Source organism: Quercus robur, chromosome 3 (genome assembly GCF_932294415.1).
Source record: "Quercus robur chromosome 3, dhQueRobu3.1, whole genome shotgun sequence".
In the NCBI taxonomy this organism is placed as follows: Eukaryota; Viridiplantae; Streptophyta; class Magnoliopsida; order Fagales; family Fagaceae; genus Quercus; species Quercus robur.
Genome location: NC_065536.1, coordinates 16,799,345 through 16,816,367, shown reverse-complemented (window position 1 = coordinate 16,816,367; position 17,023 = coordinate 16,799,345). Strand labels below are relative to the sequence as shown.

Here is a 17,023-nt window from a genome sequence, read left to right as displayed (position 1 = left end):
TTAATAAAAGGTAAAATTGTAATATAAATTCTTTGCAAAAATTTATACAAAAACTTTAGTTGTTGTAAGTCATTAATGTTGTAAAATATGAATCACAGATATCAATTAATTGTAAAAACTGAAGTTCTATTATTAATTTGTTATAGGAAATGGCCTTTCTTTATACCATTATCATACAAGATTGATGACAAAATATGGTTTTTAGAAAAATATCCAAACTAGTTTGTTTGTTTCGATGGAAAACATTGTGTAAAGATAGTTTTCTATGTTTTTTAGTCTTTGATAACATTAGAAAAAAATGAGTCAAAGGAAAACTATTTTTTATCAACATAAAAAATATAGCTTATTTTTAGAAATTTTTTTCCACTAATTTTTTTTTTTTGGAAAACAACTCTATCTCACAGTAAACTAAATAAGGGAAATTAAAAGATTGTTTTTCAATTCATTTAAGGTTACTACCAAACATAGGAAAATGAGATAGTTTTATAGAAAACATTTTTTGGAAAATGACTCATTTTCTAAAAAAATTATCGCCGAAACAAACAGAGCGTAAATAATATTGTAGGAATGAAGAAAACCAAAAGGAAAAATAGATACAAACACACAAAAGGGTACACCAAGATTTACGTGGTTCGGCCTTTGGCCTACATCCACAAGCTGCAACAAGAAAAAATTTCACTAATAAATATAGAGAATACAAAATGGTGTGGAAGCATTCTTACAAAACCCAATCCCAATACACCCAAAATTGTTCTCTCATACAAGTGGAAGTTCTCTCTCTCTCAATACAAAGAATATGGCTAAATACAAAGTTCGAGACTGCACCTAAAACAAGGAGAAGTTTTCACTTCTCTAAAATTGCTGCACAGCCTCCTTCACACAGCCCTCTTCAAAGAGATCTTCCATTCCTTGACAATTTCTGCTACACCCAAATTGTTAGACTAGCCACACAAACCATATATATTTAAACAAGAGGAAAACAAAGTGAACAAAGACGGATGTTTCAAATGCCAAATCAAAACTAAGCCCAACCAAAAGGCCCAAGTTCAAGTTATTTCCAAATATGCCGATAGGCTCCAAAATTTGTGACAATTTCATACCACTCATTCATAAAAAAAAGCCAGGGCATTTAAGTTTGTCTTGATAGCTTGTCCAAGTCTAGCCATGTGTTTCATACAAATTTTTGTTTTTAAATAAGCAAATCATTTTTCATGAACTTGGATACAAATTGCATGCTCCTAGTGTTTTTGAATTCCAATCTTCTTAGGCTTGGTTCACCTGCACCCCAAACATCTATTGTAAAACTTGTAACAATTCTTGAGCTTAAAAATATATATCGAAAAAACTACCTGGGCTGTAAAAGGATCTCAATCAATCAAAGTAGGTAATTCATGCGCAATGCTTCCCTTGCTTCCACTAGTTAACCTCTTCCCTCCATTGCTGCCTATTTAAATTAAGGCTCCCCATTGTAGCTCAGTTTTGCCTGTTTCCTTGGCCTTTCCTTTTGAGTTTTTTTCATTTCATTCCCATTGGAAGAAAGTTTCAATGCATAATTGTCTAGATGTACGGAATCCCATTTTACATTGCCATAGGCCTAAACGAATTACTTTTGGCATGTTTTGGAGAGTAGAACAAGGAGAGGGGAAGTCCTGTTTTTATTCCAGTCTTGTGGATGAGTTATGTGGTCAGAAACAATGAGAGCAAGTGTGAAGATACCTACGACATTGGCAGAGTGAGACACTTGAGAAGAACTAATTCTCTAGAACTTGATACAACATCTCAAATAGCAGTCTCAAATAAACATAATCAATAAGAACTATAATAAATTAGAAGGAACCCAAGGAACATACCATGATAAGTTCGAAGCCAGTGTTCTGATTGACCTTAACCAACCATGTTTCCCACACCTTGAGAGCTTTAGGACCACAAAAAAGAGAGAGCTCGGCTTCCAATTAGGTTGAAGAGCTTAGGTCAAGAGGCATGGAAGCTCCGACAGTAAGATGGAGGCTTGGATGGGTCGAAGATGAACAATGAAGCTGCCGAATATGAATAGTCATGCGAATTATGGTTTTTGAACTATTGGCGTCATAAGTATTTAGAACTTTACATGAGGATGGAATGTATATAAGCAAAATATCATACATGAGATATGTAGACACTTATGAAGCTTCATTCAAATTCCCGAGATCAATGAGCTCTCTTAATGTGATCATGCGCAAAGGCTTTGTAAAAGGGGATTTCCAATTTAATAGCTTCTGATAAACTTGTTGCATGGTCGGACGAGATTGTGGACTGGCTTGTAAGCATGCTATTGCTATCTTTGCCACTAAAACCACCTTCTCTGCAACTCTATTTGTAGGATGTGCAAGACGTTGATCCAATATATCTTCTAGTAGCACATCATGGGACGATGATGAAAATGATGATGATAGAAATGATGAGATCAAATCACCCGGATGCCTTCCCATAATTACTTCCAGCACGACTACTCCAAAGCTGTAAACGTCACACTTTTCACTCACTTCCATTGTGTATGCATTCTCTGAAAAGTAAAATATCAGAGTTATTCTCTACTTTCACCAAGTAATTATACAAATTTGTAATACATGCTAACCTATATATTCATATAGGAAAAACTCTACAAGTTAAGTTGAAAGTACTAAACTCTTGTAAGTATTAGGATTTTAGAATTAGGTGGGGGAGGCAACTTATAAGGGAATTACATACTACTAAAATTTTGAAGGCCGATATAAGAAAGAGTTAAAGCTCTTGCACATACTGTGTTGCATACACACATTTATATCTATCTCTCTCTCTCTCTCTCTCTCTCTCTCTCTCTCTCTCTCTCTCTCTCTATATATATATATATATATATCTAAAAACTGAAGTGTAATATTTTATGTTTCTATGCTTCTGTTGAGTCAAATTAGCAGCCACATTATCCACATATTTTCAAAACTCTCTCTCTCTCTCTCTCTCTTCTTTTACTTCTTTTTCTTTTTATTAATTCTCAACTAATTGTTACACTTTCTCCAATCTTTCCCCTACCTTTTACCTTTTTATCTTTCCACTATTATCCACCTTAATGTCACTCTTCCTCTATCCCTTTATCTTCCTTTGTTTTTTACTATTCTTATTTCCACCATCTTACTATAAATTTGCAATTCTCTCTCTCATTCTATGAATAATTTTCGAACACAAAAAAGTGATTTCTATCTCTCTCTCTCTCTCTCTTAATTTTTTTTTTTCATTTTTGATGGATTTTTTATTTTATTTCTACTTTATGTTGATAAATTTTTGTGATCTTTAGAATTCTACTTTGGGTTGATATGATTTAGTTTTGTATTTTTAAATTGTTATTTTTTTTTTTTCTTTTCATTGATTTCATAGGTGTTGTCCTATTGCACTGCAGAGATAGTATATAAGAATATAATGTTATTCTATTACATAGTATGACTTAAATAATTTAGTGTTTATTACTATATCTTTTATTTTTACTTTTTTTTTTCTAATCTTATTTTCTATAAATTTGTTATTCTCTCTTACATTATCTTCTAAAAAAAATGAGTACTCTCTCTCTCTCTCTCTATTGATTTTTTATTCTTTCTTTCAACTCAACTTTAGGTTGATGAATCATTGTGTATTTTATAACTCTATTTTGGGTGAATACGTTTTGGTGTTGTATTTTTTAGTTTCTGTTACAAGTAGTCTCTCTCCCTCTTATAACTTTGGTTTAATTTTTGTTTGAGTTAATACTTAGTAATTATTTTGGAAGTGAGGATTTGTATTTATATCAAAACACAACCATGATTATGCATTTCAATATGCCTATCAGTTATTTGAGTAATAATAAAAAATTAATTTTAGAAAACAAACTATACATTATACCACAATTACAAAATAATTATCTTTTCCCACATGTTTACAACTAGTGCTTTTAAAACTAAAAACGTCTCATGTTTTCAGCTCTAAAAACATAGTTGTGTGTGAAATAAACAATACCCTATAAGAAATAGCTAATACATTTCTTAGAGGAGCAGGGGTGGATGATCATCTTAAAAACTTTGCATTGAACTTAGGCCATATAAGAAATAATTATCCAGTTTGAAAGAATTGAAAAATTAGAAAACAAAGCTTCACTTAGTAAAATGTGATTCTTTAACCTTGAATTAGTTGGAAGTATTTATGCTCAATTAACTGCATCTAAAACGATTCCAAAAAAGAAGGGAAAAAAACTTAGTAAAAAAGATTAAAATCTTAATAATTGAATTTAAACATAACCTTTGTTTTTTATTATTGAAATTGTGATTATGATCACAAATAAAAAAAAGGAGGAGGTGGCTATATAAAATATCATGGATTGCAACCACCAAATTCCTCAAATAGTGTGATGTTTGTTTTAATTCCAATCAAGATGCTACTGAAAGTATATTTTTCATCAATAAATAAGTAGAACACATTGATTATTAATTAAACTCTGAGACATAATTATTAATCTAACCTATTAGCTCAAACTGTGGCAACTATAAATCACATTGTGTAGTGCACCGAATTTCCATAAAGCCTTTTTGAAGGCAAACAATGCCACTTGAAATAACATCAATACAACTAGAGACACAATATTTTACATAATTACTGATCTCCCATCAGGTATTTTCATAATTACTGATCTAAAATGCTATAATTGGTATTAGTAAAAGCAAGGTTAGGAGGTGCATGTAAAAGCCATGTCAGCAATTGTGAAAATTTTAATGTTGCCAACATTACTTAAATAACATACCTGGAGTGGAGTATCCAAAGGTACCAGCAAACGAAGTCCAATAAGATGTTTCAGAACTCATAATCCTATCTGTGCCAAAGTCAGAGACATGAGATTCATATTCTGAATCTAGTAGAACATTCTTGCTTGATATATCACGATGAATTATTGGACTGGAGCAGTCATGATGCATATATGATAGAGCACTTGCCACACCTTTAACAACATTTACCCTCTTATCCCAATCAAATTTCAATGCTAGTTTATCATTGTTTAGTATCTTTTCCAAGCTCCCACCTTCCAAGAACTGATAAACTAAAAGCAAGTGTCGTGGATGTGAGCAAAAACCATGAAGCTTTACAATGTTGCGGTGTCGTATTTCAGTTAGACTACGTATCTCACTGGTGAAAGCCTTTAGATTGGCCACACTATCTTCTGAGAGTGGATGAAGTTTCTTTACAGCAACAACTTGATCTCTAGGCAACTTAGCTTTATAAACAATTCCCTGGCCGCCTACACCAATAATATGTTTGTCATCAAAATCCTCTGTTGCTTCGATAATTTTTTCATAAACCATTTTCCCATCATAGCTCCATACTGCAAACATATTTGGATGTTCTTCTTCTTCTTGCTTAATTTTTGTCTTCATCTTTCTTGAGCAAACATATAATGTGATTCCAACAAAGATAAATATAAGAAAGAGAATGCCCAAAAAGACTAAAATCAGTTTCATAACTTTATTCATCTTTTTGACATGAGGATTGTGGCTAATTGTAGAGGGGCAAGCCTTATTATGACTAAATGCTTCTTCTGGCACCTCACGAAATGCTTTAGTATTCAGAATAGGACCCTCCAATTGATTGTAGGACAAATCAATGGATGTCAAGCTTAACAATTCATCAAAACTAGATGGAATAGAGCCAGAGAGCGCATTGTGGGAAAGATTCAAAGTTTCTAACGTTTTCAAATCTCTAAGTTGCTGTGGTATCTCTCCCATTAGAAAGTTTTTGCTAAGATCAAGATTTTAGAGAAATTGAAAATTACCAATTTGAAGTGGGATATATTTGCTTAAGTGATTGTTGCTCAAATTCAAGAGAAAAAGTTTTTTACATTTCCCTAGGTTAGGAATAAGGCCACTTAGATTATTATTGGCGAGATTAAGTTGCTCCAAATTTGATAGCATCTCGAAATTGTAAGGAACTTGTCCAGAAAATTTGTTACCGTCTAGATAAAGGCCTAACAAAAATTTCAACTTACCTAATTCCTTGGGGATTTTCCCATGTATCTTATTTGAGGAGAGGATGAGCACTTGTAATTGACTTGCTTCTCCAAGCTCAAGAGGTAATCTACCTGAAATGTCATTGTTAGAGATTTTCAGGCTTGCCAAGTTTTGACATTGCCCCCAATTAGCTGAAAGCTCACCATAAAGTTTATTATAACTCAACTCCATGTATGTTAAGCGTGGGTATATCCCAAAACTTTCTCCTATATTTCCAATAAGTTGATTTCCATTAAGTCGGACTCTATTGAGGCTTGTGCAGTTTCTCAAGGATTTTGGTATTGAACCAATAAAATAATTATCATATGCGGTGAAATTCTCAAGCAATCCACCACTGCACACATTTTCGGGCAAGTGACCGGTGAATTGGTTTCCAAATATGTGGAACTCCTTCAATTGCGTAAAATTGTTCTGTTCAAATGAAATGAGATCACTTAACTTATTAGTAAACAATCTGAAATAAGTGAGCTTAGTTAAGGTTCCTATAGAAGCAAAAATTATACCTACAAAATTGTAAAATGATAACTTAAGATCACTTAGAGAACTTACAATTCCAAATTCTTGAAGGAAGGAACCAGAAAGTCGATTCGTATGAAGATATATAGTGGTTAGTTTGCTTAGGTTTCCAAATGAAGCAGGGATAACACCCGTAAGATTGTTTTCTGATAACCCAAGGTTAGTCAAAGAACTTAGCATTCCTAATTCTTGTGGGATGGAACTAGAAAATTGGTTCTCATCAAGATATAAAATGGTTAGGTTGCTTAAGTTTCCAAAAGAAGTAGGGATGACACCTGTGAGATTGTTTACTAATAACTCAAGGTCAGTCAGAGAACTTAGCATTCCTAATTCTTGAGGGATGGAACCAGAAAGTTGATTCGAATGAAGATATAAAGTAGTTAGATTGCTTAAGTTTCCAAGAGAAGTAGGGATGGCACCCGTGAGATTGTTTGATGATAACTCAAGGTCAATCAAAGAACTTAGCATTCCTAATTCTTGAGGGATGGAATCAGAAAGTTGATTCGTATGAAGATATAAAGTGGTTAGATTGCTTAAGTTTCCAAGAGAAGTAGGGATGACACCCGTGAGATTGTTTATTGATAACAAAAGGTCAGTCAGAGTACTTAACATTTCTAATTCTTGAGGGATGGAACCAGAAAGTTGGTTTATAGAAAGATCTAAAGTAGTCAATTTGCTCAAATTTCTAAGAGAAGCAGGGATGACACCTATTAGATTGTTTATTGATAAATCAAGGCCAGTCAGAGAACTTAGCATTCCTAATTCTTGAGAGATGGAACCAGAAAGTTGATTTTCAAAAAGATATAAAGTGGTTAATTTGCTCAAGTTTCCAAGAGAAGTAGGGATGACACCTATTAGATTGTTTGTTGTTAACTTAAGGTCAATCAGGGAACTTAGCATTCCTAATTCTTAAGGGATGGAACCAGGAAGTTGAGTCATATGAAGATATAAAGTGGTTAGGTTGCTTAAGTTTCGAAGAAAAGCAGGGATGACACCCGTGAGATTGTTAAATGAGAAATCAAGCTTACTCCGAGAAATTAATGCTCCTACGTCTTGAGGAATAAGGCCAGTCATACGGTTGACAGAAAGGTCAATGATGTGAAGGCTGGTTAATTTGCCTATTTCAGAAGGAACTCTCCCAGTGAATTGATTAACAGAAAGGTCAAGAAGAGAGAGTTTGGAGAGGTGAGAAATATTTGGGTTAATGATTCCAGATAGTGAGTTGTAAGAAAGGTTAAGACTGAGTAGATTGGGGAAGGATTGAAAGTTGAGATTGTGAAGCGTACCTCTCAAACCATAACTTGAAAGGTTTAGATGAGTGACGCTTCCAGAGTGGTCGCAATTTATTTCGACCCAATTGCAAGGATTGGTTCCAACCCACGAGGACAAGAGAGATTGGCTTTTGTTGTGAAGGCTGGTTTTCCAATTTAGAAGAGCCATCGCTACCTTTGTTTCCTCTTCTATCTTAACGTTACTGCTAGAGTGAGCAAAAGGTGAAGATAGGGAGTAAACAGGAGCAGTGGATGAGGAAACGAAATGGAGCACGATGAGAAGAAGGTGGAAGAAGAGTAGAGATGAAAGGAATTGGTTGAAGAGAGGTTTGTTTGAAAGGGAAGTCATAATGTAGGGTGATGGAAGGAAAGGATAAAGTAAGGTTGGAAGAAGAAGTGGATGAATGGGTTGAAATGGATAGAGATATTAATTTATAGATGGGACTGTGGGACTGTAGGAGTGGACAAATGACTTCATGCTGAATATTCAATCTGAATTACACCTTAAACATGATAACAGTGCTAACATTGCCTATCAAAGTCCGTAGATACTAGATAGATAGATCTGGCAGCTTTCATTGCTCTGTGTCCTTCGGCGGATTGGAGGAAAATTTCAGTCCTTATAATTAGTTTATTCGAATTTTTTATAAAATTATTTTCTGATGTATTTTGGAATATTTTTTTAACCCATTACTTACATACTCAACTCAATGTCACAAATTTTTTTTTGACGTATATTGGAATTTTTTTGGTTACAATTCTGTCCTTACTTGTCTCTCTCTCAACAAGATTTTGCAAAGGAACAACACAATAATTATGCGGATTAAGTTAGGGACACACTGAAAATTCATAGTATTTTAAAAATTTAGCTTACCACCTCAGGTCCATTACAATTTGTATTCTATTTTCATTTTTAGTGACTCATGTGTGAAGTGGTACTCCCTCAAAAAAAAAAAAAAAAAAAAGGTGTGAAGTGGTAGAGTTTGTAAACGGGTTGAGTTGATTGGTTTGAGTTGGGTTAATTGATTACTGGTTGAATTGTATTTTCACATAATAATAACAATGTCTTTATTTTCATTTATTACAAATAAGATGATAAAGAAACAAAATACTCAAAAATAAAAGTAAAATTTTATATATATTTTTAGGTTTACACAATCCAAAGTTCACAAATCTTGTCATCACCACAAAATAACGGGAAAAAAAGAAAAAGAAAAAAGAACTAGATAATGTGGATCATATCAAGTTATCCACCTTCTCAAGTGCACCTATTACATATAAAATAATAAAATAACTATGAGATAAAGAAAAATAAGTAAATACTTTATGTGAATTGCACCTCAATCCACTCAATTGAAAGACTAACTTGGTCTATAGGGAATGTGAGAAAGAAGTCTTATGAGATTGTTCAATTCTCAGGTTTGGGTGAAGGAGACTTTCTTCTTTTTCTTTTTCTTTTTTTTTTTTCCAATTTTTATAGAAGAGGATGGAATATTTAATGGGATAAAATTTTGGTTAAATCCTTTTGGAGGATACTCACTTGACCCCAATATGTGTGCAAGACTATTGATTACAAGACTTTTGAGAGAGACTAGTTGAGTTGCAAGACTATAGAGAACCTTCAAATTAACTTTATTTAAAAGTAATGTGATTAAAAGCATATTCACAAATATAGGGGTGCCCAAAAATCTGATTAAGCTGACGAAGCCGGCCAATTTACTCTTATAATTCTATCGAAGTTGGGTTTTAAAAACTCAAAGCCACCCTGTTTAATTCAGATGGATTTCAGGTCAATAAAATATCAGCCCTAATAACCCAACCCAACGGAATGAATGGGTAAAGAGATACAGCCCTTCTCATTTCTTGTTGCTGCTGTTTCCAAGTTCCAACTTTGAACCACTTATTAGGCTTAGCTATTACAATCTTGGTGAGCCAGTCATGCTGAATATTCGATTGGCATTTTGAGGACCAATTCGAACTGTGACCGTGAACAACAAGTACTGACAAGGAAAAGGCAGCGATGATCATATTGGCAACAAAGCAGCGCTAAATCATGGTCAATTGGTATAGAGTTGGGTGTGGATGAACTTGCATGCTTTTCAAATGGGTTGGAGGAAATATTCGGTCCTTGTAATTAATTAGTCATTAATTTTTTTTTTTTTTTTGGTAAGCTGGAATTAACATTCAACTAACAACCGGAAACCAACCCAGGACAGCGCCTGTTACAAGAGTCACCGTGAATATCAGCCTCAACAAGGGAGACTAATTCCACAGGAGGAACAGAATAAATAATAAACTCCGAAGCTTGAGAATGGCTAGAATTCGCTAACCGATCCGCACATTTATTAGCTTCGCGAAATACATGATTGATACGAACTTGGGGGATTTGGGAAATCAGTACCTTACAATCATCAAATAGAGGAGAAATAACAGAGTTACCGTAACGGGGATTTTTAAGAGCATCCACAAGAGCCTTGGCGTCTAGTTCAATAATAATGGCAGGAAGCTTCATTTGATGGATAAGCATCAAACCATCTCGTAAAGCCTAGATTTCTACAGAAAAATTGTTCACATTGCCCAGCTGCCTTGAAAACCCAATCACCCAGTTGCCCATATCATCTCTGATCAAGCCTCCCCCAGCTGCCTTGCCTAACGCTGCACTCCAAGACCCGTCTGTGTTCAACTTCAACCATCCCCTCTTTGGTCTTTCCCACTTCACTTGCTTGATCATCATAGGCCGGTTCCGACTTGCCTTAGAGACACAGAGGAAGAACTAGGAAGAACTCCAAAGCCTAAGAAGAGATACTCTTACTCAGGTTCGGATTAACACTCTTTCTATTGAAAACAACCTGGTTCCGCTGCTTCCAAATCCACCAAAGAGCAAAAGAGAATAAGACATTCCAAGGAATACCCACAGCATTTTGAGAAGATTTAAGGCCACCATTAGAGATTAGCCAATCTCTAATACCTTGAGAGAAGAAGGAAGATTGTACACAGTATAAACTTAATTGTTGCCAAATGGGTCTAACCAGACTACAATCTCTGAGGGCATGCAAAATAGATTCGACTTCTAAATGGCACAATGGACAAGTAGTATCAGGTGAAATCCCTCTATTAGCTAAACATTCCTTAACACCAATACTCTGCTGCATACACTTCCAAATAAACAATTGAATTCTAGGCAATGATGAAAGCTTCCAAATCCAAGAACCAGAGAAGGACCCGATACCAGGAGAGTTTATGGCAAGGAGATAGGCACTTCTCATATCAAAATTGCATTTTAAAGAAGACTTCCAGGCTAGTTTATCACTGCATCTTGCCACACGAGGAACCGGGATAGCTTGAATGTCAGCTTTAACTTCAGGGGGAAGCTCAAAAGGAATAGTAGTCCAATCCCAGCCAGCAGGAGAAAACACATCTTTGATTTGTAAATTCTCCAAAGCTTGCGGGATCGGGCCGTGGATAAGAGACCGGATGGGACCAAGGTTGGTCCATGTATCAAACCAGAAGTTTAGATTGCTTTCGTGACCTGGGATCCATTTAACCCCTTTTTTGAAAAATTCTTCACCTTTCTTTAAGCCTTTCCATACTGGAGAGCTTGGAAGTCTAGCTTCATTCCTTGAGCTAATTCGTTGCCTATTGCAGTACTTGAACCTCAAAACCTTAGCCCAAGGCACATTCCCCTCTTTATGAAACCTCCAATTGAGCTTGGCCAAAAGCACCGTGTTCCTACCTTTAGCAGTTTGTAAACCCAACCCTCCTGCCTCTTTCGGCTTAGTCACTTCACCCCAATTGACCCAATGCATTTTTTTAGCATGATCTGAAGACCCCCATAGAAAGCTTCTATTGACCCTATCAATACCATTCCGAATTTTTGTAGGAAGGGAAGCATATTGCATCACATAATTTGGGATCGTTGAGGAAGAAGCCTGGATGAGAACTACCCGACCAGCCATAGAGAGTAAATTGGCTTTCCACCCTGCCAACTTCTTCTTAACTCTATCTAGCACAAAATCAAAGTCATGCTTGCGGTCACCTAAGTGCTTCAATGGAAAACCCAGGTACTTACCAAGATTAGAAGTCGAATTAAACCCAAGACTATCAGAGAGAAGCTCTCTTTGATCCGGATCCACATTTGGAGAGAAAAACACACAAGATTTGGCTTCACTCACCCTTTGCCTAGATTTTGGCAAAATTCATTCAACACTTCCTTAATGGTATTACAGTTGTCCTGATCTGCACTAGCAAACAACACCAAGTCATCCACAAAAAATAAGTGCGAAAAAAAGGGGCCGCTCCTAGAAGCTCTCACTGGATTCTAGAGCTTAGCCTCACACTTCTCCTCAATCAAATGGCCCAAAAATTCCATACAAAGGATGAAAAGATAAGGAGAGAGGGGATCTCCTTGTCTAATACCTCTAGATGGGCAAAAAGCATCTAAACAGCCACCATTAAAAAGAAGGGAAATTGAGACCGAGGAAACACAGCTTATAATAATATCAATAAGAGAGGTAGGGAAATTGAAAAAAATCAGCATTTCCCTAATAAAACTCCACTCAATCTTATCGTAAGCTTTTTCCAGATCAATCTTAATAGCCATATACCCCTTGCGACCTTTAGCTCTACTTATAGAATGGATCAATTCTTGCACAATTATAACATTGTCCGCCCCTCCCTTACCCGGAACAAAAGCCGTTTGATAAGGCGAGACAAGATACTCCAAATGAGGTCTAATCCGAGCAACAATAACCTTAGTGATGATCTTATAGATAGTGTTACACAGGCTGATAGGACGGTAATTACCAATGGTTTTAGGGCCTTGGACTTTAGGAATGAGCACAATATGGGTCCTATTAAGATAATCAGGAACCTTTCTATCACTGAAAACTTTCTTTACTTCCTCCACTATAGACCCCCCAACCACAAGCCAGAACCGTTGAAAAAACCCGGCATGAAGACCATCCTAGCCTGGCGCCTTATAAGGTTTCATAGACCATAAAGCATCTCTGATTTCCTCCAAGGTAACCATACCACCAATCAAGTCCTTGATTTCCTCGGACAGATGCACATGGCCACGCACATTCTGCCTTGGCACCCAAGAGGCCTCCTCTAAAGAAGTGGTATAGAGGGAGATAAAACCATTTCTAAAATGCTCCATTACTTCTCTCTCCATCGTTAACCACACACCCCTCTCATCTTTAATCGAGGCAATGTGATTCCTTTTCCTTCTAGCAAGGGCAGAAACATGATAAAAAGAGGTATTGTAGTCCCCTTGAATCATCCAATTAATTCTAGACTTAAGCATCCAGAGGTCCCTTTCTTGATCTAGAACCACCTCAAGCTCCTGATGCAACTTATCCTCGAGATTAATAAGAGAGGAGCTTAGCCAATTGGAGATAGCTTTTTGGACACCATAGATTCTCGCCATAATTCTTCTCTTCTTTTGGTGGATATTCCCAAAATGATTCCTATTCCAACAGGTAGCTTCTTTAGAGAAAACCTCAATAGACTCAGCTAAATTCCAGTTACCACCCCAAGCACTAGAAACAACATTAGGGAAAGACATATCTGAGAGCCAGAACTCTTGGAATCTGAATGGACGGCTGAGCCGAACGGATCTAACCGGAATGGTCTCCATAAGAACCGGACAATGGTCAAAGTGACACTGGGGAAGATGGGTAACTTTCGCCTCAGGGTAAAGGACACACCACTCCAGATTCATGAAGAACCGATCAATCCTTTCCAAGATGAGATTACTAACATCCCGCTTGTTTGTCCAAGTGTACCTTGGGCCAAAGAATCCCATATCCACAGGACAATTAGTCATTATTACTTGACACTCCAAGCCATGATGAAATACCGCATAATTCTTGCTTTCAATTTCTTTGACTTTGACCACGGCCAATTTAGTCCTCTCTAATGAATGACCAAGTCAAGTCTCCTCTACCGAAATACCCGGCCGGTTGGTCCTTCCCCTAATGGCCACTTTGTGCCTTTTCAACAATCAAATGTATAGTTTTAAATTTGGTTCTGGAGGGATTTCATATATTAGGAAAATGCAAATCCGCCGCAAGATTTGCATATTTTTTTTTTCCCTTTTGAGTGATGAAATTGTCACGCTATAATTTTCATATGAGTAGGCCTCGTCAATGGGCCGGTCTGGGCCAGCCCGACCCGTTTTTACTTGGCCCATGGGTCTAATGGGCTGGGCTTAACGGGCTGTTGACTAGTCAATGGGCTGAGTCGGGCCGGGCTGGATGGAAAAACCCTAGCCCATGGCCCTACCCATGGGCAATGCCCATTTGGGCTTTAGCGGGCTGGGCCAGTGAGGTGGGTTTAATGGGCTACCCATGGGCATTTTTAACAGGTCTTCAATGGGGTTATAAAAATTTAACCAAAAAAATTATAATTATATATTATTACAAACTATCAAATTGAACAATTAAATCTACTAAAAAGATTCTATTAAAAAAAATACTAAGACATACCTCTTAAAAAGGTACTAAAATAAGATTAATTAACTTTTATTGATAAGAATAAATAAGTACATTGAATTAAATATCAACTTTTAAAGGAAATATTTGAAGAATAAAATATCAATTCTTAAAGGAAATATATGAAGAATCAAATATCAACTCATTAAGGAAAGAATTTCTTCCAACCAACGGTAAGCTTTTTTTTTTTTTTTTTTTTTAAGGAATTTCTTCCATAATTGTAACTTGTAAGGAAAGAATTGGAATTTATCAAAGGAAAGAATGACTTTCTTTCCAGAGGCACAGAGGTAGGGCAACGGTCATCTTAGTAACTTTGTTTTAAAAATCAAAGCTACTAGACTAATACCAAAATATATATTTATTATGCATATTGTATCACAATCATTCCAAGTATTTGTGGTTAGGTGTGTGGTCTTAAAGTCTTTATAATGTCTAAAGTTCAATCCCTCACCCACCCAACCCCCAAATTATTTTGTTATAAATTTTGGGCAATGAGTCAGGCTAACGGGTCGGGCTACTGGGCTGGGCTAACGGGCCGGCCCACCGGGCGCCCATGGGTAAAGAAACCAACCCATAGCCTATCCCATTGGGCTACTGGGCTGCCCATGGGCTTCAATATTACGGGGCTGGGCTGCCCATTAGCCTGGTGGGCTAGCGGGCTGCTGGGCCAGCCCATGGGTCATGGGCTATTTGATGACCCTTACATATGAGGGAGGTGTCAATTACCGATTTTATTTAGAATTATTTTGCAATTGTATGTTCATTCTTGTTTATTTTAGGATCAAGTTTAGCTATAAAATTAGTTATGTTTTAAGGCTTTAACCTTACTTAGTATCTTTTTATTGGAGGTGAATTTTGACTAATCCACCATTGGATTATAATTTTTTTTCTTATTTTCCATGCTTGCCAAATTTCTTAAAAATTAAAGATCAATAGTTATGTCATTAATAAATTGTTTAAATTGCGAGTTTTTGTAGTTTAAAATTATGCGTAGAATATAAACTTATAGATTATTATATAGTAAATAATATCCAATTAATACAAAATTTAACGTGTATTAAGAGTGTAAAGAATATGTAATCCAACAATTAGATTTTCAAAATATGTAGTAATGTTAATAATATTGAGTAAATTTGTAGCCTTAGACTACAACTAATTTTGTAGCTAAATTTTGTCTTTTATTTTATGCGTATGTAGGATGGTTGTGAACCTAACCCTCTTAATGTTGCAAACATTAAATTGATTATTCTGATAACAATTATATTTTCACTTTAGCATTCTCTAAAAAAAATCATTTAATAAAAAAAAAATTGTTACTTTAACATAGTTGGCAGTCATTTCAGCTCAGTTTTAAGTTTCTGGATTTATGTTTTTTACATTAAAAAAAAAAAAAAAAGATTTTCTCAAAAGAATGGTCTCTCTTCTTCTTCGATTGGCACAAAATTTGACATGTGTATTAAGAGCATAAAGCACATGCCATCTAACGGTTACATTTTCGAAATATGTAGTAATGTTAATAATATTAAGTAAAGTTGTAGTTTTAGACTATAACCAATTTTGTAGCTAAATTTTGTTCTTTATTTTATATGTATGTAGGATGGTTGTGAACCTAACCTTCTTAATGTTGCAAAAATTAAATTGATTATTCTGATAACAATTATATTTTTACTTTAGCATTCTCTAAAAAAAAATCATTTAATAAAAAATATATTGTTACTTTAACATAATTGGCAGTCATTTCAGCTCAGTTTTAAGTTTTTGGACTTACATTTTTCTCAAAAAAACAAAAAGATTTTCTCAAAAGAATGGTCTCTTCTTTTATTTTTATTTTTTATAAAAATTCAGCTCAATCTTTTATGTCTATGAAGTTTTTTTTTTTTTTTTTTGGTAGTAAAAGGATTATAGAAGTTTGGGAGCTAACAAAAAATTACAATAGTTTCACAACATTTCAAATTATCCTACCACCTGTTCACCACAATCTGCAATTCAAAATTTTTTTAATGACCCATATTTGAGGTGGTATACTGACTTAAAATAATTATAGATTTTATTGTGTCGTACACAAGCATGTTCTTATGGCTGTGAACATACTTGATATTTTATTGAAGTAGCAAGTCAAAATTATTACAAGATCCTTTATTTTCAATATTGATAATTACTAATTAGTCCAAATAAGATGGGTTAGTACTTAGTAGTTTTTAGTCTTTTAGACATATTATGGACATATTATGTTGTAAAAATATTATGGACATATCATTTCTCTAAAAAAATTCTTACAACTCTTGCTTCAATCCTCTAATTCTACATCTGATCCACTATTTCTTTTCTTTGACATATATAGGAATTTTTTTAGCCCATTACTTACACAGTCAGTATCCTTACTCTAGCCTATTGTTGCTTACTTTTCCATAATGACCGTACTGAAAATGGGGCAGTCATCCAGAATTTTGCATTGTTTTCTAATGACTTGTGCGTAGTGGTACTGTGGTGGACTTGGAAAACAGGCTGGGTTGATTGCGTTTTGAGTTTGACTCAACTGAGTTCAGGTTGAAAACATGCCATCCTAAATCAATTGCAAAACGGTTTGGGTTAATCAGGGTATAAGTTAGGTCAATCTCGTTCAAGTTGAATTGTATTTTCACTTAATAATAATGTACTTATTTTCATTTTATTACAAATACAAGAATAAATAACAAAATAGTAA

At 35.1% G+C, this 17,023-nt stretch overlaps 1 protein-coding gene across 8 annotated transcripts in view; it reads right to left on the bottom strand.

Moving 5' to 3' along the window:
- Positions 1–776: 776 nt before the first annotated feature.
- Positions 777–17,023, bottom strand: part of LOC126717294 (MDIS1-interacting receptor like kinase 2-like) — a 50,357-nt gene continuing 34,110 nt past the window's right edge. The window contains exons 2-5 of one of the 8 annotated variants that reach the window (XR_007652506.1): positions 2,143–2,542; positions 1,851–2,036; positions 1,350–1,716; positions 777–919 (exon numbers count right to left, since the gene is read on the bottom strand). Coding sequence is in view for 1 of the 8 variants with exons in the window: in XM_050418819.1 (XP_050274776.1) it covers positions 4,764–4,780 (17 nt within the window). In the remaining 7 variants the exon portion in view is untranslated. Of the gene's footprint in view, positions 920–1,122; positions 1,294–1,349; positions 1,717–1,850; positions 2,543–4,626; positions 4,781–17,023 lie in introns of those variants that run through there. The other 7 variants (XR_007652510.1, XR_007652504.1, XR_007652507.1 and 4 more) reach the window with 7 other exon arrangements.